Raw genomic sequence first — 27,876 nt, forward strand, 5'->3', positions numbered from 1 at the left:
GTGGTGAACCCTAACCGGGAAAAGCCGAAAGACATTACTATAAGAGCTGCCCGCATTAAGTACGTTTCACAGTCAGCTGTCATTACTGATTTAAAGAATGAAATGTAAATAACACTTTTAATGTTTATGTATAGCTAAACATCTGGTAGATTTATCTGTTCTGCATTATGAAGTATAATAAATGATTGTGTGTATATCAATTAAATAAAAAATGTACAAGTATATTTTAACCGAGGAGAAATGTGTTGAAGGATACAAAGAAGCTTACCAAAGGTCACAAAAATGGCTAAAACCTGGAAACCAACTTAATAAAGCTCAGAAAAGAATTGGCTGCAACTGGAAAACAACTAAATAAAGCTACTGGAATGATAAAAGTTAGAAAGCCAGAACAGATGAGTGATTTACTCACAACTTTAAACCCACAGTGATTTTCAACATAAAGTGTTGTGTTGCTTTCTGATTAAAGTGGTTTTAGTCAGTTGATATGTCAAATTGCCTGGTTACATGACTTATTCAAAATCACACGTTGATAAATGAAGGTGGAAGAAATCAAACCCTGTACCCCAGGAACAAGAAGCAGTTCATTAAAAGAAGCTGAATGCTTTAAGTTTTCGGCAGTAACTACAGATCATAAAAAGTGGAGATTGATACAAATATTAGATAAAAAAATACTAGCTATGTCTACAAAAGATCAAAACATGCCTCTTAACTGTCCAGATTTTCGTCTCATGTTTTTGGTCTCTACCTCATAAAGTTTGTGTTTTTTTGCAAATTACCGGGGACTGAAGTCACTAAATAATGACAGGTATTTGAGTTTCAGACTCCCTAGCCTTCAGAAAAATTAATGCTAATGCTAGACCTGTATTTCTAGCAACTTCTTAAATGTATAAGAGTAACATTTAAATTTTGTCCCTGTTCTTGGGCCTTTGTCCCCCTATTATTTTGTCTTTCTCAAGATTTCTTGAGGTAAGAGGCTAAGAGCTATGGATTAAAGTAAATTTACTACATTATTAGAAAATATTTTTATTGCGGTGGTGGTGCTGCAGTAGCGTTGTCGCCTCACAGTAAAACGCTGTCCGGTTCGATTTTCAGCTAGAGCGTCTTCTGCGTAGAGATATTCGTGAATGGGCGTACCTTCGTTGAAGGTTGCGCGTCAGGACTGGTAACTCGACGCGTAAAAATCAACTACCAATCATTAGCGGACCTGAGTTCCGCTGTGGCGACCCCTAACGGGGAAAAGCCGAAAGACCCCCCCCCCCCAAAAAAAAATTAGAAAATATTTTCATTGATGTTGTGTCTTTCGGCTTTTCCCGGTTAGGGGTCGTCACAGCTGAACTCCGGTCCTCTAATAATTGGCAGTTGATTTTTACGTGCTGAGTTACCGGCCCTAACGCACAACCTTCATGAAAAGAATAAAAAGTTGTAGACCTATATTACATAACCTAATTCTATACAATACCACAAATATCATACATAAATACTTGAATGTTTACACAAAGATTTTCAAACACAGACATAAGAAAATAGACAACCTAATCCTACGAAACGTAGTTTACACATACACTGTTTCTTTAATTAGTAAATATCATGACTTTATTGCACATATCCAGTAAATGAACTACAAAAGTAGACAGCTTTTCATTTAAATGATGGACTGCTTTATCACGTGATAATTTAGTCCAACACCGTGCATCGACGTCCTGACCTTCAATACACTTCAAAAATGAATAATTACAAAGCAAAATATTAAATTTTTACTTTCAAGCTCTGGCTTTACACCCCTCCCACTCAAAGCAACTACAGCCCGGACGACATTCAACGGGATAGGGCTAAAGCTGTACGCATGCGCATTAAGCAGTGTTACACTGCGGAAGCGGAATTGTTGTAGTGTGATTCCAGCGTGTCTTTCCACCCGGAGCGGGATGCTGAAGTTTTCCTTAAAACTTTCGAAGTAGTGGTCATTGGTGTTTTAATGTCACATTTTACATTATAAATGATGCATATGATAACTTAATTGGAGCTGTCAGCATAGCTCCAGAATGAAGATGACATGCAAATTGATGAGAATTTTACCAAATGCTTTAAAGACTACCACCGGGTGCCTTTTCGGAATTAAAATTTCACTCGCTTGTAGATGCTTTACTAATGTGTTACAGAACCAAAGGCATGTTAGTAAGCGATTGTATAGCATTAATTTGGATCCGTTATGGAGACGGAGCTGCCTAAAACAAAGGCAAACAATGTCTTGTAAGTTATTGGTTTTATGTACTTAAAATAGGACAGCGAATCGCAAAAGTTATATTTGCAGAATGTTAACCTGAGGTACATTTTTGCAACCTGTTGAAGTAGGAACTGTTGTACCCCTCAGCTGTACAGATTTTCGCATAATGTCCAGATTTTTGCCTATATTTTTGGTCTGCCCCTAAAAAAATGTTTTTTTTTCTGGCAAATCATTGAGGATTGAATTTAGGAAATAATGATAGAGGTTTAAGTTACAGACTTCATACTCTTCAGAAAATTCATGCTAATGCAAAATTTATTATTCTATCAACTTTCTAAGTTTGTAAGAACAATATTTATAAATTGTCCCTATTTTGGGTCTTTGCCCCCTCATTATATATGGCTTTGTCCAGATTTCTTGGTCTTAGATGTTGAGGTTTGCATGGAGTTTGGTATTGCACCTTATCCCAGACAACTGTTGCACTGTACTTTTTTTTATTTCTTATGTAGAAATGAAATACTTTTGCTTGCCAAAATTTTTAGAGCTGTAACCTGCCCCATATGACATGATAGGAGGCATCCCTTGGAAACAGACCATTTATTTGTTTTATTTTTTGACAGAGCATGATTCTGTGGTATGTAGAAATAAAAGCATTAGCCTGTATTTCCGAGCTAACTGCAGCCACAGGAGATCTATGCTCCCCGTAAAGATGTATTGCCAACTAGATGTTGTAGATGCCCTGTCCAAGGCTGACTGTATAAAGTGTTGCAGTATTGGAGCCACTGTGTAAGTGTCTTCATCTGCATAAAAACAATATTTTTATCACCTAAAATGCTTTGCTGTTGTATAATGAGGCCTGGCCACCCCACATGTCATCATTCAGCAAGTGTGAGCACAGAGAAAAGAAGCAAAATTACCAGACAGACTTCCGGCTTCACAGAATAAACTGTGATTTCATAGACATGTGAAGAGCTAAAATGTGTTGGTGTTAATGGCAGTCAGCCTGGTGAGATGCAGGAACATATCCATTTTTTCAGTCTGGTGACGTTTAAAATTTTTTTGAAGTAATTTCCATGTTTTTCTGTTTTTAGTGCTAGAGGAATGGAGTTCTACATTTTTGAAATTTTGTTTGAGTATGTGGAGTCTCCTGTAGAATTTAAGATTTCTTTATGGCGTGCAGAGATTTGTCTTTTAAGGGAAAATAGTTGTATGATATTTTTTATGGTTGGACAGTTGTCTGGCTTGTGCAATATTTTGTGTATGTCAGTAAACTTTGATAAAGATAGGTAGTCAAGTAGTTCTAGCTGGGTAAGTTCTCTGAGTGCTAGACAGTTATGTGACTGATAGTAATAGTTTGTGGCAAATCTTTTTTTTGTATAACATTTTTTTAGCTTTGCCATAAGCATGACTTTCAGGTTACAGAATATGGAAGAAGCATACAGTAGAAAAGATAGTCAGTAAGCAGATGCTATACTTTTTTTGCTTCATCTGAGAAGAATGATTTTACTTTGCATAAAGAGCCCAGTTTCTGGTTAGTTTTCTTAATGATTTGATTAATGTGTTGATGAATGTTCAGCAGGTCATCAGTAATGACATCTAGGAGTTTGAGCATGGGGAACTTGCTCTATCTTAATGTTGTTAGGACATTTCCCACACCAGAAGGAGGTGATAGTCAGTGTGGACTTGCTCAGTGTAAAGAAGACAGAAGCTGAGTTGTCACACAGGTAATTGCTATACAGGTTTCTTCTTTAGAATATATTTAAAACGGAAAAAGATACTGCTTTATGAAAACACTAAATCAGAGAAGATTTATGTCCCTGTATCCTGAGGCGGCTGCTGTTCAGTTCTGCAATTTATCTTGTACACAGTATTATTTGGGGGATGTGGAAGGAATTAAAAGACTAGCATTCCTAGATGTACTCTATGCCTGTACTTTATAATATAGAGCAGACATTTTATTCTTAATTTGTTATAGTTATTTGCTGTAGGGCACTTATTCCAGGAGGAAGTGTTCCCCTCAGAAAAATGGCTTCTCAGATATGATATTAACATGCATTGCCACTGCTGAAGCACCTGATCAGCTAGGATATGGAAGGTGTGTAAAGTTAAATAATTCCACATTCCTTTCAGCTGTATGTGAAAGGCCTCACTTATAAAATGGAGAGAGCTAGTGTAGGCAATCATAATAAAGAACCACAACTGTGCACTAAAAAAATAGAGGTAGTAACATGTTTAGCTTTCAGTGGGAATTGGTCTTTTTATTGCATGTTAGTCAAACTGAATGTTATTTCTTTAAATAATTTGCCATACAACACAACATTTAAATGCTGCCTTCTGGGCTCCCTCTGGGTTGGTCCTGCTGTGCAAAGCCCATTTTCAATCAATAACATGTAAGTAAGGGAAAAAAATTAAAGACACTTTTGTACTAGCTGCATAGCCGACATGCTGTTCTGATAACTAAGCCATTATCAAATTAGTAAAATTATTTACAGAAAAATCTGTATCTATATCACTGCCAAGGCTTATGAAATATACTTTTAAAATTTGATTCTTTAAAGCTGAGTTTGTTGCTAGTTGTTCAGTGAGTGTCTAAAGTTACAGCAATCTGAAATCCTTTATTATTTTAATTATGGGCTGAAATTTGTAGATGGGCATTGCATTATTGCACAGCAGTAATATTCATGTGTTTGCTTTATGGGTGTCTGATGTCTAACAAAACATTTATTGCACAACATCTTTGAATCTCCATACCCTTTGCATAGCTGCTAATTAGTGTTGCATAGTGAGTTGTTTGCCTGCAAATCTCAGTCAGAATATTGTAGTATGGGTCAGGAGATAGGAAGCACATTGCACCCTTCTCAGTAATAGGTTCACTGTAATGCTGTTGCAGTTCAAACTAGGCAATATGTAGTGGAGGACAAGTACATTTGGCTTCCACTGCAGTTTCCATGTTTGAATTACAGCTCTGAGTGTTTGATTCTGGAGTGGATGATTAAAGTGCGCATGGCACAGCATTTGGATGCAAGAAAGTGAGGCGCTTAGGGAAATAATGGTGGCAGTAACTGTACATGCATGTATATGTACACGCATGTATATGTACACGCAAACATTTCAGGCACAGGGAATAATGCCTTTCTAGCATGCCAATACACCAAAACAGTTACCCCATAATAAGTGTCCAAGTATATGTAAACTTGTGCTTGCTTTAATGTAATTTGGTAGTGTATTCCAGTCATCAGGTACTCTCAGAGGACAAATTATTACTCTTCACATTCCTATATAACCTACAGAGGTTGTCTGATGCTTCTCTTCGATAACTCCCAAGTTTTCCCAAGTATCTTCTAAATGCTGTGTATACTAGAATATGGTTTCATATAAATGAGACAGTGTACAAGTTCAGATATTTTAATCTTTTATAATTTAAGTCTTCACGTCTGTGGGTGCCTTTGTTGTATTTTATGCTAGTTTTCTTGGGTGGTTTCCATATTATTAAGCCATACTCTAGTTTGGGTATAATCTAACTTACTGACAACTAATTTATCATTTCTTATTTCCTACACTATATAAATCTTTTCTACATAATATGCAGTTTTATAACTGCCATTAACCACTTAGCTGACATTATCACGAAAAAAAAAACAAAGCTGGATCTACCCTTGTATCAGGTACTTGAATGAATCCACAGATTCAGTCACTGTGTGCTGTATTAAATATTCAGTCTTCATTCTGTGTCTCCTAAATATCACTTGCATAGTTTTTATGCACTTAATAGCATATTGTTTTCCTTTGCCAAACTAGTCAATTTAGTAACATTCTTTTGTGGACTTGCCCTGTCTGTAACAGATGTAATCAATCAGTTTTCCCATTTTCAAATAATCTCAGAGGAAAAGATAATCTAAACAAATATAGGCCCAGTGCAAAGCCCTGTAGGACACCCTACCTGTAGTTTAGAATTTCACCCTGCCTGTAGTTTAGAATTTCACCTGTCCATTTGCTGTATGATACTTGCCACATCCTTTTTGTAAGCCTTACAGCTCTTCATTTTATCAAAATTATATTAATACTGTAATTGTTCTAATTTATTGCTCACTGTTTTGTTTATGACCCTATCAAAGTTGAAGATGTGTTTACATAAATAACATCACAACACACTTTTTCATTTATAGCTATATAGAACATCATACTGTAGATACTTAAAAACTAATTTCAACATATGCATGCTGATATGTAGTTTTAAGTCACAACATAGCCAGTTCTGATAATAATTTATCCAAAATAACCATCTCCACTATTTTTGTGTTACATGAAATTAGACTTTTGGATCTATATGACTCTGGGTGTGTCCTATTTCTCTTTCCCTTAAAGATATATTTAAAAAGTGCATGTTTCCAGTCTTGAGGAATCTCTCCATACTCAAATGACCTAGTGAATAACAGATAATAGTGTCAGTTCATAATGAAGCGGTCTCATGTCATTGTTACTAATTCCTTCTCGATCTCCTTTACTAGAGACCAGTTTACATAGTATTTTTTCAATGTAATCAAATTTAATTTCAGCAACTGATGTCATCTGAGTGTTATTAATAGAAATTACTGCCTCCTTTGTCGAACCAAACTGTTTTATATGAGATTTTGTAAATAAGTCTACAGTCTGTTATGTTGGAGAGTACATTTTAGAGTCTGTACACAGTTTCATTTTTATGCCTTTACTCCTTCCATATTTTATTAATGCATGAAATGTTTTCATATTGTTCTCATCTTTCATCTCGGCGTGTAATTTGTCTGATCTGTTTATTTCAGTTTTCATAGATGCAGGACAATCATTTTTCCAATTCTTATATTTTTATCTCTTTCTCTCTTCTCTTAATTATCTTGTTTTTCTGGAAGTATATTTTCCTGATCTTGTTTGCTTAGATCCTGATGTTTTTATTTATTTATTTATTTTTGCATTCTGTTTCCCTTTCAAAATTTGCCACATTCTTCAGCTGTCTTTCCACTGAATACATCATTCAAAATATTTTTATATAGTGAGTGTTTTGTTTCCATATAGTCTGTTGTTAATTGTCTGTGAATTGGTTTGGATTTCATTTTTTGTCAGAATTGTAAAATTTGGCATGATGTAACAGTAATCACTTGCGTTTTGAATAGGTGAGTTTAAATAAGGACATGGTAAAATTCTGTTTTAGTCACTAATACAAAACATTTTATGGATGGAATGAGGCTGTAACTCAAGTTTATACAAATGTTCAATCTGACCGTAAGGAGTAATCCTGCTGTTTACATTGCCTTCTGTTTATTTTTTTACCATTTTTAGTCACTAATACAAAACATTTTATGGATGGAATGAGGCTGTAACTCAAGTTTATACAAATGTTCAATCTGACCGCAAGCAGTAATCCTGCTGTTTACATTGCCTTCTGTTTATTTTTTACCATTTTCTTCAAAATCCCATTTTAAGTACCAAGTAGAAAGAAACTTTCATACAGTAACGTAATGTGACGAGAAATTTTTGGGTGCTATAGAATTAAGACTAATCTCCGTTCACTGCTGGCCATGCCTTTTCTCTTTTTGTCATTTTGTTCCTGTCTTGGTCCACTGGGTCAGCCCTTTTTATAGCATTATTTGAGCTTGGATTATGTTTCTTGTCTTCCTTTTTCTATAGTATCATTTACATATCTTCATATTAACTACTACTGTTTTCAGATTACTCAAATTACCCTTCTTTGAACTTGTTTTAACTACCTCAACTTGTCCTCTCTTCATATTCCATTATCTCTTATTACTTAATTTTGCCTCTCTTCACACACTTTTTCCAAAACTTCATGCATTAATCCATGCTACCCTGTACAGCAGAATAACAACATTTGGGTTCTCCTGACTACAAGCCACATACTGCAAAGCCAAACATTTTTCTTACGAGTGTGGTCTCACACTTATTTTATAGTCTTATCTCTTCAATGTGCTCAGATCCTCAAATGTGTTTTTTTTTTTTCTTCCTGTACCATTCAAAATATTTTCAAGTTTTTGTTTCCAAAGAACAAGTTGTCATGTCTCCATCTTCTGTATTAATTTATTGAAGTCTTCCTGGAGCATTTTTGCTATCTGCTGAAAAGCTTCCAGTGTTACAAGCGTTTTTGTGATCCACAACACCCTCATCATAGGCAGAACTGGTTTATATATTGAATCTTGCAGAACTTTACTATTGTGTTTCTTAGATGACATTTGTCATCTAACAACTGTTCTGTTTTGATTATCTAGTTCTTTGTGTGTCCCATGAGTTTAGATCCTGTCCCGTTCATCTAGCTGGTCAGTCATTGTGGGAAATGGATGAAATACTTCACTCAACTTCAGGTAGACTGCACCTTGCAGGCTTCCTTTGTCCAGCTTTAATGTTATTCAGATGGGCTATCAGTCCATGTTCAAATATCAGGACCCTCCCTTCAGAAGTTCATACTGCCTGGGATTTAAATATAATCCTTTTGAAGCTTAAGGACAGACTTTTTCATTATTTCCTGTTGTCTCATACTTGTATAACCATCTCTAAACTGTATAGCTCATTACCTTGTTGAGTGATCTGCTTAAAGAGCCATTAATTGGCACAAGGTTTTCTGCTTAAAGAGCCATTAATTGGCACAAGGTTTTTTTTTTTCTTCGTAAGCTTTAGTGTTGTTTTTTGTTTGTGTTCCTTGGTTACTTTCGTGCTTTGTTTTTATTCTGTGCCTTTTTATGAGAAGACTGTCTGTCTGGCCTACACAGGATGGCAGCTGAAGTGACTAGTAAAAGAAATGACAGGTTTCATGCCACTCTGAGGAAGTGGTTGCCACAGAAACTGAAGTACAATGACTGTCGTTATGTAATTTTTGTTGCAAGTACTATTTGGAAGATTATGTACTCTAATGGGGGATTGTGCAAAGCCCTGTTTCTGTCAATACTAGGCCAACACATTTAAAAATGGTTTTACAACATAATTATATACATAAACACCTATGACTGATAAGTCTAATGGTAGATCCTTAGCAGATTATCGAAGTTTCAAAACTTCGAAAGTCATATGGTCGGGACCATTGAATGGAGATCGTGGTACAGTGTGGAACTGGAAATTACCCTTTTCCGCAATGTAGTACAATCTCGGAGTTGGTATATTTAATTAGCATGGGTAAACATTAAAAACAGAATTTGTTTTGTTTTTATTTTTAATGTATTTTTTTTTTTTAATGTTTGAAGTTCCGAAACTTCGATCATATGGTCTTGGACATATGAATTAAGAAGTTTTGGAACTTTTATACTCTGACATAGATCCCTAATGGCATATACTTCTGTGCTACTCGAAGACAAGGTAAATATATTGATACCATGCCTCATGCTGTCCTTGGGGTATATGGATAGAATATGTTGGCCTAATAGGCACTACATTTGCACAAGGTAAATATATTGATACCATGCCTCATGCTGTCCTTGGGGTATATGGATAGAATATGTTGGCCTAATAGGCACTACATTTGCTGTTCTCAAGGTGTGGTTTATGTAGCTAGATGATTGTCCTGTAAAAGGTTTTTATGTCAGTAAGGCTACTGGAAAACTTGCTGAAAGGATTTATGAATACTCGTGTGCTATGAAAAGGAAAGATGATAATAATACATTATTCAAGCATAATTTTAGAAGATTTTTCTTTCTTATGGGACAAGTATTGCCCAATTTATAGGGTGAAAATACTAACAACTATCTGGAAATCAAAGACTTGAAATGGCATGTTTAGCAGCAGACAGAGATCTGGTTTTAATGTTTGAAATATCTTAGTACTATTATGTGAGTAGATGGGAATTATATATTTTTTAATCTGGTTGTTGAGTTGACTTTTTAGATCACATGATTTTATTTAGGCCATGTGTTGCCTTTAGTTATTATTTATTTATTGAAAGTACAAGTGATTTTTCAGAAGTTCTAATGAATTCAGTGCTGTTTTGGAGTTTAAGTGGTAAATGTTTTAATAAACTGTCTATTTTCAGCATTAAAGTGTCTGTTTTATTCCCTAGCGTATTTCTCGTATGTCAGTATAACCTTGTCAAGACAAGAGGTAAAAGTATTTTTCAGTACTTTTGATTGATCATTGATCCTTCTCACAGTGCTGCAAGAAGTTTGCCTATTCTATCTTTTCAGCATAACTAGAAAGTTTTTGTGCTCTGCAGACTCTCCTTTTGGTTTTGTCTCATCCATTTGTAGGGTGGGAGCCAGGCATCCCCAGGCTACATGATAGCTTTACAGACCATTCTGTCTTGCCAGTGTAGCCTGTCGAGCCATCCATTTTCCAGTGGCTGTAGTCAGGTGTTGGGGAGCAAAGTCATCTTGCTGTTCTTGCAGAATGACCTGCCCATCTCCCAGTGGCGCACCTCCCCTCCCTCTCTTCAGCTCACTGAGCTCCACTGCTTGCTGCCTGCTGCAGGGAATTTTCTTCTTCAAGCTGAGTCCCATGGCTTGTGCTTGAGTTCCCTGGTACTGTGGGCTCTACACATCTGTGCTTGCTCTAGGTGCAACCCAAGTGGCAAGCCAGAGATGCATCCTTTCCCCAGGATGGGCTATGCGGCACTGACCACTCATTTCCATTCTTCCTTGGGAACTCCTTCAGGTGCCAAAGATACTAACTGAACTTGGGATTACCTTGGTCTTAGTCAGGGCTTTGTCTGTCTATGCTTTTGAAGCCAGATGCTATAGAAATTCTTGATCCTATTTGCTAGCTTCCTTTCTGTTTTGAATTTGGTATTCTAACTAACTTTGATGTTCATTTCCTAGCCTCTGCATCCTTTACCCCACCTTTCACTTTTAGCTGGTAAAATTTTCATTTTCACTTTAATACTTGTACTACTTACACCCATGTCGTGAATTGTGATGTCCCTCCTCCTCCTTTTCTTTATGCTGTGCCTTTGCACAAAATCTCTTTTAATGCTAGACTGTGGAAGATGCTGAAAGAAGCAATAGTATCTTTTGACTCTGCCGTTCTTCTATTTCTGACTTTTTTAATCTAAAACCAAATCCAACAATGTAGGTGGGGAAAAACACAAGGCACACAGTTCTTAGCTGAAATCTAATAAAAGAAATCTAATAAAATTGAGTGCTTTCATTTGTATGTATCAACAAGACTTCTTCAGAATACAAAAAGTATAAAAATCAAGCTATTTAAAAGCCCCTCTTCCCATCACATGACCTTAATTAACCAATAAGCAAATAAACATATAAAAAAACTGTGACAAATCATTGCTTAAATAACAGAAACAGTTTCCATTAATAAATTACCAAGTTTACACTAAATAACACAATTTTAATATGTTACTATCGGGTGGCGAGCTGGCACCTCGGCACCCATAAAAAAATCTACTGCCAATCATTAGCAGACCAGAGTTCCGCTGTGGCGACCCCTAACCGGAAAAGCTGAAAGAAGAACGACTAATAGACATATTGTTATTAAGGCCAGGGGGTGTAAAAGAATTCAAGTAAATTTTGCCATTTTCATTGCATTCAATCAAATCCTCCCATGGCCCACCATGAATATCTCTATGAACTTGCTTTTAGACTTCCCAGCTGTCAAACGTGTATGTAGTTTACGCTTGCTTCCTTTGAGAATATGAAGAATATTATGGCATCTGTTTCCTCTTCTGAGGAGTGATCTACTTTGTGTGTTTTGATTTCTTCTGTGTCTCATGTAGCTATTCTCTGAGATGTGTTTATTGTTCTGCAGATGCCACTGGAACGTTTATGATGAGGTTTGAATGACTGCATTCTTAAAGCCATTCAGACGATGCCAAAAATGAAAGTGTGAATTCTGCCTTGGATAGAGAACTGTTTTTTGGAACATCTGCTGAAGATAGCCTGAAAAAGTGTAATGAGAGAGGTATGCAGATTCAGTGGATCTCTGATTTTTCAGCCTTTCTTCTCCAATCTTACCAAGGGATTTAATGCTACTCCTTGAAGAAGCAAAATATCAGATCCAGCAAGCAATGATAGGGAAGTTCCAAAAATAAAGGCGGACCCGCCAAGAGCAAAGGCCAGGCTGACAAGTCTGAATGACTGTGTACAAAACTGCTAACTCCATCCATCATGGCAAACCCTTAATCTTCTAGAAAGTCTGAAATTGCATTTCTGTCTTTGGCAGCAGGTAGTTGCAGACAGAGAGTTCTGAGAGCAATCCAGGGTTACAGATGGCAGTGGGACTGTCTCCCTCGTTTTCGAGGGATTCTACCTCAACCGCTAGACCAGACTCTTCTTTTCCTTCCTTTCCTGCCATTCTATCTGCTATCTGGGGGGGGGGGGTAAAATCTGCCCCCCCCAATTAGAAGGGTTTAATTCAAGAATGTTTCTATCAGATTTAAGATGTTTCTTAAGATTTTCTGTATCTGGATCACATTATTACTTCTCTGCATTACCCTTTGGTCTGTTCATTGCTCCAAGGGTGTTCACAAAATGTCTATCTGCCATGATAGCCTACTGCAGACTTGCCAGATATTTACATTTTCTTTTATTTAGACACCAAACATTATCTTTTTTAGTGTCACAAATCGCTTACCTGGGTAGGATGTTTCCTGTACAGACTGTGATTCCGGGAAAACATACAGAAGTCTCATCTGACTCCTCACAGGATTGTTTTCCTGGGGTATCTGCTGAACACAAGTTCAAAGAACATTTTCCCCAGGATCTATTCCTAAGTTTTTCCACTCAGACTACTGTCTCAGTGACACAATTTCTCAGGAGTCTGGGTCGAATGACTTTTCTGATTTTCATGATCCTTTTAGCAGAACTCCACATGAGAAAAATTTAGTGGTACATGAAATCTGTTTAGTTCCAATATCATCATCCCCTGACATTCCAGATTCCAGTTTTGGTGGTTGTGAAAATGATGTTTTTGGCGGGGACACTAAATTTGTCAGAATCCAGGTCTCTCATTTTCCCTCCCAGCTCCAACACAGTCGGCCACAAGAGACATCTCAGACCTTGATTGGGACGTAGTGTTGATGGTGATATAAATGCAGGATCTTTTACACACACACACACACACACACACACACACCTTACAGATGCTCTCAATTCTCTCCATCACCTGTATCCCAGGAACACCATCACCACAGTGATGTGGTACATAAACAAGTAAGAGGGAACCAGATCTTACCCTTGTATTAATTTCTCAAAGTCTTTTGGGTTTCTAATACCATGATGGGAATAGACCCCCGTTCGTAAGTCAGGGTATAATTAAAGTTTGCATTTAGTATTGTTCAATCTTTGATGTTAGCTCTTCGCAGCACCTGCAATGTGCCCAGAATCGACTCCTTTTCCAATTCATATGGAGTTACATATCTTGGTAGCATATCTAAATATGACTGTCCATTCTTTTTTATGAAACCCATTTCTCCTGCTACTATTGGAACTGTCTAGGTATCTTTTATCCACATTGCTCTCATTTCTGTCTGCAAATCCTGGTATTTTATGACTTTGTGTTTTTCTGTACACAAGACACTGTAATCATTGGCTGTAGCAATTTCAGTTGTCAATGCTACATTTGTCTTCTTTTCATGTCTTACTATGTGTGGTTTTCTTGCATCTTTTTTCTGAACTTTTGGTAATGGGTGATTCCATGTGATATAAACTTCATCATTCTGTGTAATGTGTTGTGGCTCATGTTTCCAATGCTTCTCACCTACTTCAGTATTGTAATGTTGACACAATCCCCAGTGCAACAGTCTTAATTGATTTACAATTTTTCTCTTTTCGATGCTGCCATGATGGCATTTGATTCTTCCCTTCCATTCCTCTATTGCTGTGATTTTGTGCTAAGACTTTATCTGTTATTAATTTAGCTACACAGTAAGATATCCTATATACTTCTGTTATATCACATGAATTTAATAATTCCCTCCATCTCCAATGTAGTCTCCTTCTATAATCCCCCCCCCCTCGTCACCTCCGTACAGCAAGGAAACGCCTCCTTCAGTTATGCAAACCCAACAAAAACATTGGTAAGACCCTTTACAGGTGCTCTGTAGCCCATGTTTGGAATTCACTCTCTCTCATTATAAGAAGCATTCAACATAAATACCTGTTTAAGAAATAACTTAAAATCTTTTTTCTCCTGAAGATTTGGTCATGCCCTTGTCAACCCCCCACTTGAACTAGTCTCCTCTCTTCTCATCTTATCTGCTTTTCTCCATCAACTTTTTTTTCCTCTTTGTACTTGGTGTAGCAGACTATATTCATACTGTACTCAGTGTAATATTCTCCAAACCTTTTAATTGTTGTTTGGCCTATGCTTATGTACTGTTCTCAAATTTTGGAAATTGTATTTGTTAACTGTTATTTTACCTATGCTTTGTACTGCTGTGCACACATTTTTGACTTGTACTGTATTTCTGTGACCCTACTTTAATATTTTTTTGTTGTTGTTGTTGTCTTTCGGCTTTTCCCAGTTAGGGGTCGCCACAGCGGAACTCCGGTCCGCTAATGATTGGTAGTTGTACGTGCCAAGTTACCAGCCCTGAGGCACAACCTTCACTGAAGGTACACCCATTCACGCATGTCTGCATGCAGAAGATGCTCTAGTGAGAATCGAACCGGACAGCGTCTTACTGTGAGGCGACAACACTACCGTAGCACCACCATTGCGGATTAAATATTGTAATTACTTGTATTATTTCTGGAGCTTTTCTCCTCGAGTCTTCACTGAAAATGGGCCCCTAGCTCAGTAGGACTAACCAGGCCAACAAATGTCGATAAATGATTAAATAATAGTCTTGGTTACCATGTTCATCTGTTTTATCAGACTTCTTGCATTTAGGATCTTATTGGCTTTCTGTAATCTATTTCTTTCATCAGTGTTAATCAGACAAATCTTCCTTAGATCATTTGTTTCTAAACTGAGAACATATTCTTTGTTCTCCATTCCCTGCAGGCATTCTATAGAAAGTTCCACATCTTCCTGTGACATTCTCTTCTGCTGCACCCTCCATCTTCTTTTGCTCTTTCATATGGCCTATCACTCTCCAACACTGACTGAGTCAAGAGTTGCCACTGTTTCCTCTTCCGTCCCTTGCTGTGCAACTGAACTTTTGTGCTGTTTTCCTGCTGAAGGCTCAAGAGTGTCTTCATGCAGCTTCCAGTTCCACCTGTTTTTGCTTTAATTTGGGGATTCATTGTTCCATCCTGCTCTAACGTTACCCAAGTTGGATTTTCAAAAGGTGCTTTAACAAAGTATTAGTTTAAGGGTGTGCACACTTATGCAACCAGCTTATTGTACGTTTTTTTTATATATATATTTTTCCCACCAACAGATTTGTTTGTTTTTCAATTGAATTGTACAGGTTATAGGTCACATTAAAGGTGGGAAAAGTTTTGAAATTATTTATTGTGGTCTCATTTTTTTATATCACAAAAACTTTGGCATTTTAACAGGGGTGTGTATATCCACTGTACCTCAGAACTTCTTTGCTGCCAGTCCGAATGCCATCAGTGATCGTTGGTCTGAATGTTCCTTCTGTGCTGGTTACCGAGCTGTGTTTCAGATAAGAGCCTCATTGAGGTTCCTTATATCTGTTTTCACTTTTATTTTTGTGAGTTTACATGCCATCCAGAATGGGAAAATGTCAGTGTGGGAAGCAGATTTCCCGAGCAGTATCTCTTCTGTTTGGGTACTTCTCACAACCGTACTCAGTGTTCTATCTCCTTGTTGATTTTATTTTTATTGTATTTTACATTTGTTTACTGGGACAGTCCAACAGGACAGGATGTCCTTTTTCAGTGGAGGCCTGGAGGAAAGCTCCACATTTATAAATAACAGTATGATACATATACAATGTACAGATACAAATGTTGATTCAATCTCTGATACAAGCACAAAATGAAAACTACATGTTATACATTTCACTAATACAATTTATATAGTCTAGGTAGGAATAAAAAGAATAGCAGTACTGTGATTAAAAGTTTAAAAAAAAAATAGCAGTACTGTGATTAAAAGTTTAAAAAAAAAAAAAGCAAGTTAAGTATACTATTCAGATACAAAAATAACAGGTTGCGTTCTTTTAGCTCCCTTAAGACATCCTATTTCCTAACAAAGGTTTGTGCAAGAACAGGTCCAGGATTCAGATAGGTGTGATTTTGAGAAATTTTTTAAAGTTGAAAGTGTTAGTAGTAGTTCTGATGTTTAATGGCAGGGAATTCCATGTTTTGGCTATGCAGTTTGAGTAAAGCTCCAGCTGCATTATTAGGTTTTGCTATTGTTAAGAAGGATTTGTTAGTGGAACACAATACCCTGTTATTGGAGTGTTGTATTAGATATTGAAGTACTGGTGTTTTTTCTGGTGGACTGAGCATTCGATGGGCGAAGGGGAGTTGATTATAAGCAACTAGATTTGGTAGTTTGAGTCAAGATAGTTGTTTTAAAGCCAAACAATGGTTGGATCTGAAATTTGATTCTGTAGCAAACTTTACAATTTTATTATAGCAAGTTTCAAGTTTTGCTAGGCCAAATTTCTTATTATTTTGCTAGGCCAAATTTCTTAGTATTTGTGAGGCATATAGTAGAGTAGAGATAATATGGGTTCTTGCTATAGTGGCCTTTCAAGATTTTTTTAGAAAGTGCCGATTTCTGGACAGGGTTCTTATTTTTTTGTGAACTTTTTTTATTGTCTGTGATTATGTACATGTTGAATTTCATATTATGGTCAATGACCACTCCAAGTAAGTTTGTTTGGGAAACCAGAGAAATAATTGTATGGTTTGATGTTGATATATTGAATGGTGGGTGGGGGGGTCTGCGGCTCTAGTTGGATAGAAGAGCATGAGTTTTGTTTTGTTGGGGTTAAGTATAAATTGTGCAGTGTTTAGCCAAGATTCCACTGCATTGAATGACTGCTGGGTGAGTTTTGGAGTTTTTGTAGTGTTGGGGCAGCACAAATCAGGGTGGAATTATCCGCATATTGAACTACGGAGGCAAGTGGGGTGGCAGTATGAAGATTGTTTGTAAAGATAATAAAAAGGAGATGACCCAAAATAAATCCCTGTGGTACTCTCAAGGTTACAGGCAGTAGTGAAGAGAGATTTTGTTGCCATTTTTACAGCTTGCTGGTGACCAGTTAGATATTGCTGGAACCAAGTAAGTGCAGAGTGGTCAAGTTTAAATTCCAAGAGTGTAGTTAAGAGTTTAGAATGAGAGACCGTATCAAAAGCTTTGGACAGATCAAGAATGATGGAGAAAACTAAATTGACTTCATTGCAATGGTTGTTCATAATAGTGTTAGTAAAGTTCACAAGGGCAGTGGTGGTGCTATGATTACGACGGAAACCATGCTGAGTGTTAGAAGATTGTTGGTTGTTAGATAGCTTAAGATTGTTGAATGGCTGCAACTCTCATGTATTTTAGATAATGGTGATAGTATAGCTATTGGCAGGTAACTTGATAATTCTGTCGAGTTTCCAAGTTTTTATGTAGAGTAATGATATACGATACTTTCCAAATTTTATGCACTTGTTCTGAAATGGATTGATTTATTAATATGGGTACTGGATAGGATAATGCTTCTGCAGTGATTTTAGATATTCAACAGGTACATAGTTGGCAGTAAGTGTAGTAGGTTTAAGCTTTTTGAGATATTTAACTATGGTTCCCCATGTAATAATTTCTCTCTCCAACCTGTCCCAATAAAACACCACAATTTTAAATTGTTGACGTAAAGAGCTGTGGCAGAATCTTCCCATCCTGAAGGTCAGCCGCCTGCCAAGAAAAAGGCCAAAAAGCTCAGGTCTGATCTGGCTGCTGTCCCACCTCCCCCGGACATCTCTCTCAAAGCTGGTGAAAGCCTAGAAGATTGCCTGACTATTGTCTTAGATTCCTATGCCACGATCCTTTCGGAGGCCAGCATGGATCTGACTTCTCGCATGTCCTTGGAGGTTCTGCAGATATTTGCTTCAGATGTCAAGGGGGAACCTTGGCTTATTATTTCAGAAGGACAGACTGGGATACTACATATTTTTCTTTCAAAAGGAGGTTCCTACTATGTTGTTTGCGTGTAGAAAAGGGTAGAAGTCTCTCAAAAGAGAAAGCCAAAAAAATAAGCATATTTCTCCTGCTCCTGAAGATCCCCACCGTGAGTGGCAGGATTTTTACCCAGGAGTTGTTTAATGCCTTTATGGCCGTAAAGCACCCCCAATGTGTTTCTGTGGCTGCCTCTCCTTGGTCCACTACTTCCCTTCAGAGGATCTGAGAGCAGGAATCCTCTGAAGAGGATTTGGACTCTGAGATAGAGTCTTTGGCATATTCCTCTCAAATCCCTTCTCTCTTGGATTATGGATCTGAGGAGGAAGATTCTTTTAGTCCAGACTCTCCCTTAGAAGAACTCTGCTTTGGGGACACTATCTTTCTCATGATGGAATATTTCAAATGGGACAGTTCTCAGGTTTCTGATATTCATAAGAGATATTATGAACTCCTGCAGATGGAGTCTCCTAAACCCTCTGCTGTACCTCCAGTCTTCTAGATATCTTTTTAGCAGCCTGTGTAGCCTCTGTTTCTCAACTTCCAACCCCCAAGAAACCTGATGGATTTTACAAGGTGCCTGATGTTTTTAAGTTCTTATACAAATGTCCTTCTGACCCTTCTGTAGTGTCTGTCTCATCTGACAAATCTTCTAAACGTTTGCCTTCGACTAAACTACTTCCTTAGACAGTGACAGTAGAGCTATGGAACAATTAGGCAACAAGGTATATACTGCTGCCACCCTGACTTTTTGGATATTAATTACTGGACCCATATGACCACATTATCTCTGACCTCCATGATTCAAAAGGGAAGGTCTCGGCCCTTTCTAAACCAGGTTCTACCTTTCGAATGGCTCACCACTCTGTTAAATATAGTTATAATGCAGCTGATGGCCTCATCTAGAGCTGCTGCCTTTGGTTCTGTTTAGAGATGTTATTCTTGACTTTATTTCCAGCCCTCACCTGGTGATATTAAGGCTAAGTTGTAAGATGCTTCTCTTACTAATAAGAACCTTTTTGGTGTTGTTGAGCTTTTTTTAGGTCCCTCCAGGATAAAGACAAGACCTTGCAGGATTTGAAAGATATATTTTTGTGTCTCCTATCCCGAAGTTCCGGAGGAATTATCCCTCCAAACTACTTTTGTACGCAGACAGTCTTGCTCTCCTCTTGAAGGTACGAAGGATTCTTGGCATGTACCTCCTAAGTCTACTCGGACGCCAGTTTCTCAGAAGCCATCTTTTCAAGGTAAACCAGGTTCTTTCTGACAGTTTGCTTCCTCTTTCCTTGGATCAGGTTCTTTTATCTGTTTGTCTTTCCCTGTCCATTCCCAATTGGTTAAGGGTCACTTGACTATTGGGTTATGTCCTTCATCTGCCAAGGATACTTCATGGTGTGGAAATCCCTTCCTCCTTTTTGGGTATCCCTCAACTTCCTCAGGAACAGCTTCCTTTCTTTCCAGAATTGCTTCAGGACGTTTTGGCACAGGGCACTATTCAAGTTATGCCTCCTGCCCAGGAAGAGCAGGGAAGGGGTTTTATTCCAAGATGTTTCTGGTTCCCAGGAAGGAAAACACCCAGAGACCCATTCTGGATCTTTCTCAGCTGAACACCTTTCTGAAGATCCCTTCCTTTTGCATGTTGTACCTTCAAAACCTGTTCACTCTTTTTCTTCCCAAGCTTTAAGTATTCCTGGACCTCAGGGATGCTTATATTCACATCCCACTTCATCCTCTTTTCAGGAAGTTTTTACATTTCTCTGTCTCTTCCTTGCATTTTCAGTTCTCTGCTTTACCCTTTGGTCTTTCTGCTGCCCCATGGGTATTCACCAATTGCCTTGCTCCTGCCATTGTTTTCTGCAGGCTGAGAAGGGTTCAGATCTCTCCTTAGCTGGTTGCCCTGCTCATTCAGGCTTCATCCCCTGAGATCTTGCTTCAGGACCTTTACAGTTTGTCTCTTACAAAGCCTAGGATTTATCATAAACTTTCAGAAATTGGTCCTGGTTCCTTCCCAGGATCACACATTTCTAGGTTGCAGGATCCAGACCATTCCCGTGCTGGCATTCCTGACTCCACCCAAGGCTGTTTTTCTAATCGACTTTTTTCATTCTCTTCTTCCTCTGGCTTTGGTTACAGCCAAGGATTTTCTCAGGGTTCTGGCCTTCACTATTCCTTTGCTACTTCTAGCCAGACTCCATATGAGAAAACTTTCAGCACCGTCATCCATGGGATTTTCTTGTTCTTTCCTTCCATGCCTCAGACTAGAGCATGAGTGGCAGATTCATCAGTTTTTCACAACCCAGGGCTTCCTTTTCAACCCTCAGTCCCATCTCAGGAACATCCTCAGATACCACAGACAGGAGGTGGGAGATTCCTTTGCTTCCCTGAAGGTCCAAGGTCTCTGGCATCCTCATCAGAGGTCAGATCACATCAACATAAAGGAGATGAGAGCTCTCCTTTTAGCTTTTCAGACTTTTCATTTCCTCTTTCTTCCAGGGCCTTTCAAAATCTTCACAGACAACACCACAGTGATGTGGTTTATCAACAAGCAAGGGAGGACACAGTCCTACCTTCTAAGCAGACTTGACTTCAGGTCTTGGACCTAGTTGTCCAGTATTGAGTGATCTTCAGGCTGTCTACATTCCTTCAGAGCAAAATATAGTGGCAGACTCTTTGAGTAGATCCAAAAAGGCTCATGAATGAATGCCTAACAGAAATGTGTTTCTCGACATTGTCCATCAGTGTTGTATTCCACAGGTAGATCTTTTAACCTCCCCTTTGAATAGATAAATTCCTGTATTTTGTGCTGGAGTCCCTGGCCCTCTGGCTTGGAAAGTAGATGCCCTATTTCTTCCTTGGTAGGGGATGTTTCTCTACTCCTTCCCTCCCCCGTCTGATTCCAAGAGTCCTGCTCAGGATCAAGCAAGACTCCTCCAGACCCCTCTGCAGAGAACACTGCTCTGAAAGGGTTAGTAGAAAGCTCTTTAAAAGTGCAGAAGGATTGCTTAGGTAGCAAGATCTGTCATTGTCATCTGCTGGCACTTCTTATTGCATTTGACCCACTTTTTTGAGGACACTTGGAAGTCCTTTTAGAGTCCACTCTTCAGCAGCTCTTCGTCTTTAGTTCTCTAGTGAATGAGTTTAAGAAGCTAGATCCTGGTGGCTGTAGATTTTAAGTCTCTCTTTTACCAGACTTTGCTTATTGGAATGCAGAGCAATCACTGTGTGATGTGTCTGTAGTATATTCCACAGCCACAGTAGCAGAAGGACACTTGGAGTAGGCAGTCTGCCCAGTATGCTCCCAGCAAGGCATGGGCCAAGAGGCTGAGGTCCAAGGTGATCTGCAGAAGGCTGTGGGCAGCCTTAAGGAGGATCACATCAGTCCTTTCTCTTTGTCTAGCTGTTTCAGGAGGCAGGTAGGAGAGGTCTTCTGTCTTGTTGCAGAGAAAATCTTAAGGGTCTCGTGTTGCCAGGAGATACTGCTTCCCCCATAGCAAAACCTCCTTTCTTGTCAAAACACGATAACAAGGAGGGCTACTAAGAGCCACCCTGAAGGTCCTACCTGGGAAGAAAGGTCTAGAATTTTATTACAGATTCATTTTAGGGGAAAAAATAAGGACCTCTGGCCTATTCTGATTCTCTAAAGGCTAATTGCATTTGTCCCCAAAGAGAACTTTGGATGGTCATGGTATAGTCCTGCCTTCCCCCCCTTGTGTGTCAAGAGGAGACTGGCTGTCCATTTTGGCCCTCCAAGATGCCATATTAAAACTGCCAAAAATCAAGGAGGCTTCTGTGGTTTTTGGTAGGAGCTAGCCTCAACCAGGTCTAGACTCTGATGCATAGACTTACCTTCCCCCCATATTTTTAACAAACACATACAGATTCTGTGTAGTGGCAGCTCACCTCATGTTGCGGGAATCTTCTTCATTTTCAAGCTCATATGTTTGTTTGGTATTCTTTAAAATAAGGACTTTGGCCTTTCTTACCCTAAGACAAGATTCTGTCCCTAAGATAACCCGTTTCTTTCTTAGAGTCCTCACAATCACTGCTGGCAGAATTGTGACTTTTGGCTTTAATGGTGAGTGGCCTCTAACTGAAGGCTGTATACAAGAGTACTCCAGTGGTCTTAACATCTTGACTCTTGTCTTTCATTCTACTTGAATTTCCTGGACATACTGCTATCATGTGGCTTTGTGCCCAAATCCAGTAAACTTCCAGAAAGAGAACCCCTTCCAAGTTTAGATCCCTTAGGTGACAGCTATCATAGACTCATCTGCCCTAGGGAGGAGGTTGTGGGCATTTATGGTATCATTTGGAAGTTGAAGGTCTGTAATTGTCTTCATTGTGCTAGACAAAATTTCAGTGCAAATAGAGGTGATACTTTATACCAGTTCTGAGATCGTGGTATCTCTGAGTATTCCATCACTTTGAGGTACAGTGGTCTCTGAGATCACATATATAGTCAGTAGGTGCTAGGGGCACAACCGCTGTGTTTCAAGTGTAAAAGGCAAAGACACCCTATAGTAATGCTTTAAGTGTGTAACAGCAAGGATCATAATTCACTGTATTTCTTCATAGTTGCAGTTTAAATTTTGAAGTGTTAGAACTTGCAGAATTGAGTCTTGTAGCCAGGCATTTCGATGTGCAGGCAATCCTCAGGAAATGTAGATAGTTCAGGAGTTTCATTTGCATGACACTCCCCTGGGGATGATGGCAGTTCTTCTGTTTCTGCTGTCTTTTAAAGACTCTTTACCCTTGCGATTCTTCTGTTTAGTTCGACAACAGATTTGTACTCTGGTACATCATTTACCATGAGCACAGGGCAATCCAGATCCTTTGCTTTGTAGTCGTGATAAGGGGTAGCATATTCCCTAATGGACATGGTAATCAACTGCCTTTTTATGCCCCACAAGTGATCACTTATCCAAATGCTGACGAAACATGTTTAACCGAATGCTAACAAAACATCTTTCACCACTGGAATTTTGTGGTTTGAAATCTCTTTGCCTATATCACCAGTGACAAATAATCTTACTTTTGTTACTGATTTTATCTTGAGGTTAGGTGAAGGTGTCCTGACCTCATCTCTGGCTAAATGGCATCCTTTACTGTGCCCCTTCCTCCCAATTTCTTTTTAATTATCAGAATTGTACACAAAGCCAGTGCTATTGTCATCACACCTTTGTGGACCAAGCAGACTCTGTTCCCTGATCTGCAACCATGCCTCCATCAGAACCCATTGAAGTTTTGACCTTTCAGGATTCTGCTTTCTCACCCTTATGGCAAGTCTCTCTTATGAAACTGTATACTTTGAAGCTGACCAGCAATTGTGTTCTACCTGTGTCATTACAAAATAAAACAAAATAGAGAGAAATGGATTTGTCAGTAATATGGGTTTAAATCCATTTCTGTATCCTAGCTGTGTAGAGATAATATGTTGTTTGTCAAAGATCAGTGATTATGCTACTCTAAAATAAAGATCCATTTGTTGGCCATTTTTTGCTTTTCCTTCCCAGCATCCTTATAAGTTTGCAAGACTTTTTTTTATAAACAACCTTTCAATTCAGGCCTTCAACTGAAAGACTAAATCTCTTTAGGTTCAAGAAATTGACTTTTCTACCATTTGGTCTGCAGTGTCATATGACATAAAATTTATCTCTTAGAATACTATTTCCTTGATAAACTTTATAAGTTCTTCATACATGCATACAAATATTTCAAGGATAGACGTTAATGCCCTTCTAGCTTGCTAATATACCAAAACACTTGTTCCCATTGTAAGTATTCAGGCTGTTCTTAAAAAATATCTAAATTAGTACTTGCTTTAATGTAATTTGGTAGTCTATTCCATGCATTAGCTACTCTGTCAGAGAAACAATTTATGCATCAGCTACTCTGTCAGAGAAACAATTGGTACACTTCTCATTCATATAGAATGTTCTACGTAGGTTGTCTGATGATTCTCTAGTACTTTTTGATAACCCCAAACATTCCCAGAGGTAGTTGTCTCTAAATGCCCTATACCCCTGAATAAGACCTCCTCGTAAATATCTGTAAACAGAGACACTGTACAAGTTCAGATATTTTAGTCTTTCGTAATAACTTAAATTTTCACATCCATGGATGCCCTTGGTATATTTTCACTGTACTCTTTATAGTTTACTCATGCTTGTTTTCTTATAGGGTTTCCATATTGTTATTCCTTGCTCAAGTTTGGGTCTAATGTAACTAACAAACAATGACTTCATTATTTTTGATTTCCTAGCCTTTATAAATCTTTTTATGCAACCTATAGTTCTATAACTATCATTAAGCAATTGGTGGATATGATTAGAAAAGCTCATAGCTGAATCTACCCATATACCCAGGTCCTTAAATGTCTACAGTTTCAATCAGTGTGTGCTGTATTAAATATTCACCTTTCAATTTTTGTCTCCCAAATCTCATACGCTTAGTTTTTGATGTATTTATCAGCATATTGTTCTCCTGTGCCCAAATGGTCAATTTAATCAAGTTATATTTTAGACATGCCTTAACTGTAACACATATAAGTCTCTAATCAGTTTACCCAACTTCAGGTCATCTGTATATAGACTGTAAAACACCTCGGATGAAAAAGTTAGGTCTGAAAGACACAATCCAAACAAGTAAAGGCCTAGGACAGAGCCCTGGAACACCCTGACTGTAACCAAGGATTTCACCTGTCCGCTTGTCATGTCCTATTTGTAAGTCATGCAGCTATCCATCTTATCAAGAGCACATCAATACCTAGTTGACTAATTTATTGATCTGTGTTTTGTGTATGACCCTGTCAAGTACTGAAGTTTAAATCTGTATAAATTAGTTGGGAGGGTGGCATAATGGTTAAGGTGTTTGCCTTACAAATACAAGATGCAGTGTTCAAGTCTCACAAGGGATAATTGGCTAGGCTTACAGTGGCTCGCAAGGGCACTTAGCCTACTACTAACCTATGAACATCATAGCACAATTTTTCATTCATAGCTGTTATTACATTGTTATAGAGCATCATTTTACAGGTAGTAATAGATCTGCTTTCAACATATGCTTGCTGATATATGGTTTGAAGTCCCAATCTATCCACTTCTGACAGTATCTTATCCAATATTAACTTCTCCGTTATTTTTCCACAACATGAAAGTGGACTTAAGGGTCTATATGACTCTGGGTTTGTCCTACTCCCCTTTCTCTTAAAGACCGGTTTAATAAGTGCATGTCTCCAGTCTTGAGGAATCTCCTCATATTTATATGACCTAGTGAATAATAGATATAATGGTACTGTAAGTTCTTGTTGAAGTATTTTCAGGTCATTGTTACTGATTCCATCTCCTCCCTGTGCTTTGTTTGGATCCAGTTTGCATAGTTCTTTTTTTCAATATAATGTAATTTGATTCCAGTATTTGGGGCTACCCGGATGTTACTAGTACAACCTGTCACCCAATTTGTGAAGCCAAACTGTTTTGCATAAGATTTTGTAAATAAGTCTATAATCTGCTGTGTCTGAAAACAAATTTTAGAATCTTCACACAGTTTTTCAATTTGTGTATCTTTACTCCTTCCGCATTTTATGCATCTATAAAAATATTTCCTATTATGCTCGATATCTTTGTATAAATTTTCTTCACCTTGTCTCACACTATGCTTAATCTGTTTATCCAGCTTTTCTTTCAGTTTTCAAAGTTGTAGTTCGACCTCTCTTCCATTTTTTATATTTTTTGTCTATCACTTTGATATCTTGTTCTTATGGAAAAATATCCCCTTGATGTTGTATACCTAGATCCTGATGTTAAACATTTTTTGACTTTTTGCACTCAATTTCTTTCAAAACTTTCCACATTCCATCTGCAGTTTTTCCACTGAACACCTCACTCCAGTTAGTTTTACATAGTGACTGTTTTGCTTCCATATAATCTGTAATTAACCTTCTGTGCATTGGCTTAGATTTCAGTTTGGCAGAATTATCTAGCAACAAATTCACCTTTATAATCCCATGATCACTGCACATAAATGGTGGTAAAACTTGACTTGAAGTTACAGTAATTTCTTTGGGAACACAATGTCTAGTATGTTCCGTCCCCTGGTAGGTTTTTAATAATCTGAAGCAATTGTTGTTCCTGAATATACGCTGTGAATAATTTCCTTACTAACATTGTAGAATCAATATTACTCCAATTTGTTTTTGGCAAATTTAAGCTAATGTTGTTCTTCCCTCTTGTGTTTCATGCAAGAAATGTATGAATTCCTTTAGGTCATCTGCACTTGCCTTTGGTGGTTTATACACTCCAACAATTGTTATGTTCCAAGGGTTGTCTTTGTCACAGTTACACAGTCTATAGTATTGGTGTTACCACTGAACATGTAATAATCACAGATCTCATAACGATGTTTATTCCCTGTCATAACACTTCCACCTGATTTTTTTATTAGAATGTCTGTTACAGTAAAAACATTTATACCCTGACAGAACTGGTTTCTAGTCATTGTTCTTTAACCATGTTTCACAAGCAACATCAGTCTTGTGGGAACGTAACACATTTTCCATTAAAAAAAACTTTATTATTAATGCTCATTAACAACCATCAGAGATGCGTGCCTTCTGTGGAATTTTGGGCACCGGGCTGGCAACTCGACACCGTAAAACTCCACTGCCAGTCACAAGCGGACAGGTTATCCGCTGTGGCAACCCCTAACCGGGAAAAGCTGAAAGAAGCAGAACAACCATCAGAGATTCATCAAATGTTGCTATCTGTGAACTGTTAAATTTTTCGACATGGCAAAAATCCTGCCTAATATTTGTCAAATATTGCATAATATCTGCTGCAAAAATTGTTTTTCCCTGATCTTGACAAATGCACACCATCCTGTCTGAACACGTTTGCCCAAAACTAGGCTTGGATGCCCTACACATTTCCATTTCTTCATAGTCAGTGTTTTTGACCAAACTGCCATTGTTATTTTCATAAGGAAAGAATTGTGCTTATCAGTTTTTAATCAGGCCATCCTTTACACACAGGGTGTTATTAAATAGTCATTTAAACCAGTTTGGCAACCTTCTTCCCAGAATATTCCAATCAAGAAGAATGCCCCCTCTTTGGTATGGCTCTCCACCAATACCTTACACTTTATGTGGACGCGGCTAAGTCAGTCAGGATTAATGATCAGCTGTTTGTCTTCTTTGCCAAGCCCAGACTGGGCAAAAAAGTTGCCAAGCTCAGTATTTCTAGTTGTTTGGCAACCATTGTCTCCAATTGTTATGGTAAACATGAGAGAAGACAAGTTTGCTCTGCTTGGGCAGTGGCTGCCTTCACAACCCTTTTTTCATGATCTCTGTGCATCACTAACCTGGTCATCCCTGAGATCATCCAGGAGGCACTACAGGTTGAATTTCATCTACAGGATTAAGTCTTTCTTTTTTTCAGAACTGTTGTGGTTAGGGTTACATTCCAGTTACAGTGCCCAGTCAGTGAGGCTAGCTACAGACTGTCTACTAGTGGTTATGGAAGATGAAACTGTTCTTATCAGATAATGAATGATGTTAAGTTGTCATTCTCGCCTTCATTCTTGCTGGATGGGTTCGGAGCCGATCCTCGGCACTGACTCGGCCTATACTATAGCTCGAGAGCTATTTTTAC

At 38.1% G+C, this 27,876-nt stretch overlaps 1 protein-coding gene across 1 annotated transcript in view; it reads left to right on the forward strand.

Annotated features, from left to right (window-relative positions):
• Positions 1-1,829: 1,829 nt before the first annotated feature.
• The window catches only part of MRS2 (magnesium transporter MRS2), a gene marked incomplete in the record, with an annotated part of 468,540 nt that continues 442,493 nt past the window's right edge, over positions 1,830-27,876 (forward strand). Inside the window, 1 exon segment of the mRNA XM_044065745.1 lies at positions 1,830-2,247. Within this exon segment, the coding sequence (XP_043921680.1) occupies positions 2,040-2,247 (208 nt within the window).

The sequence above is a fragment of the Protopterus annectens genome, chromosome 3.part0, assembly GCF_019279795.1.
Source record: "Protopterus annectens isolate FY-2018-M chromosome 3.part0, PAN1.0, whole genome shotgun sequence".
Taxonomy (NCBI): domain Eukaryota; kingdom Metazoa; phylum Chordata; order Ceratodontiformes; family Protopteridae; genus Protopterus; species Protopterus annectens.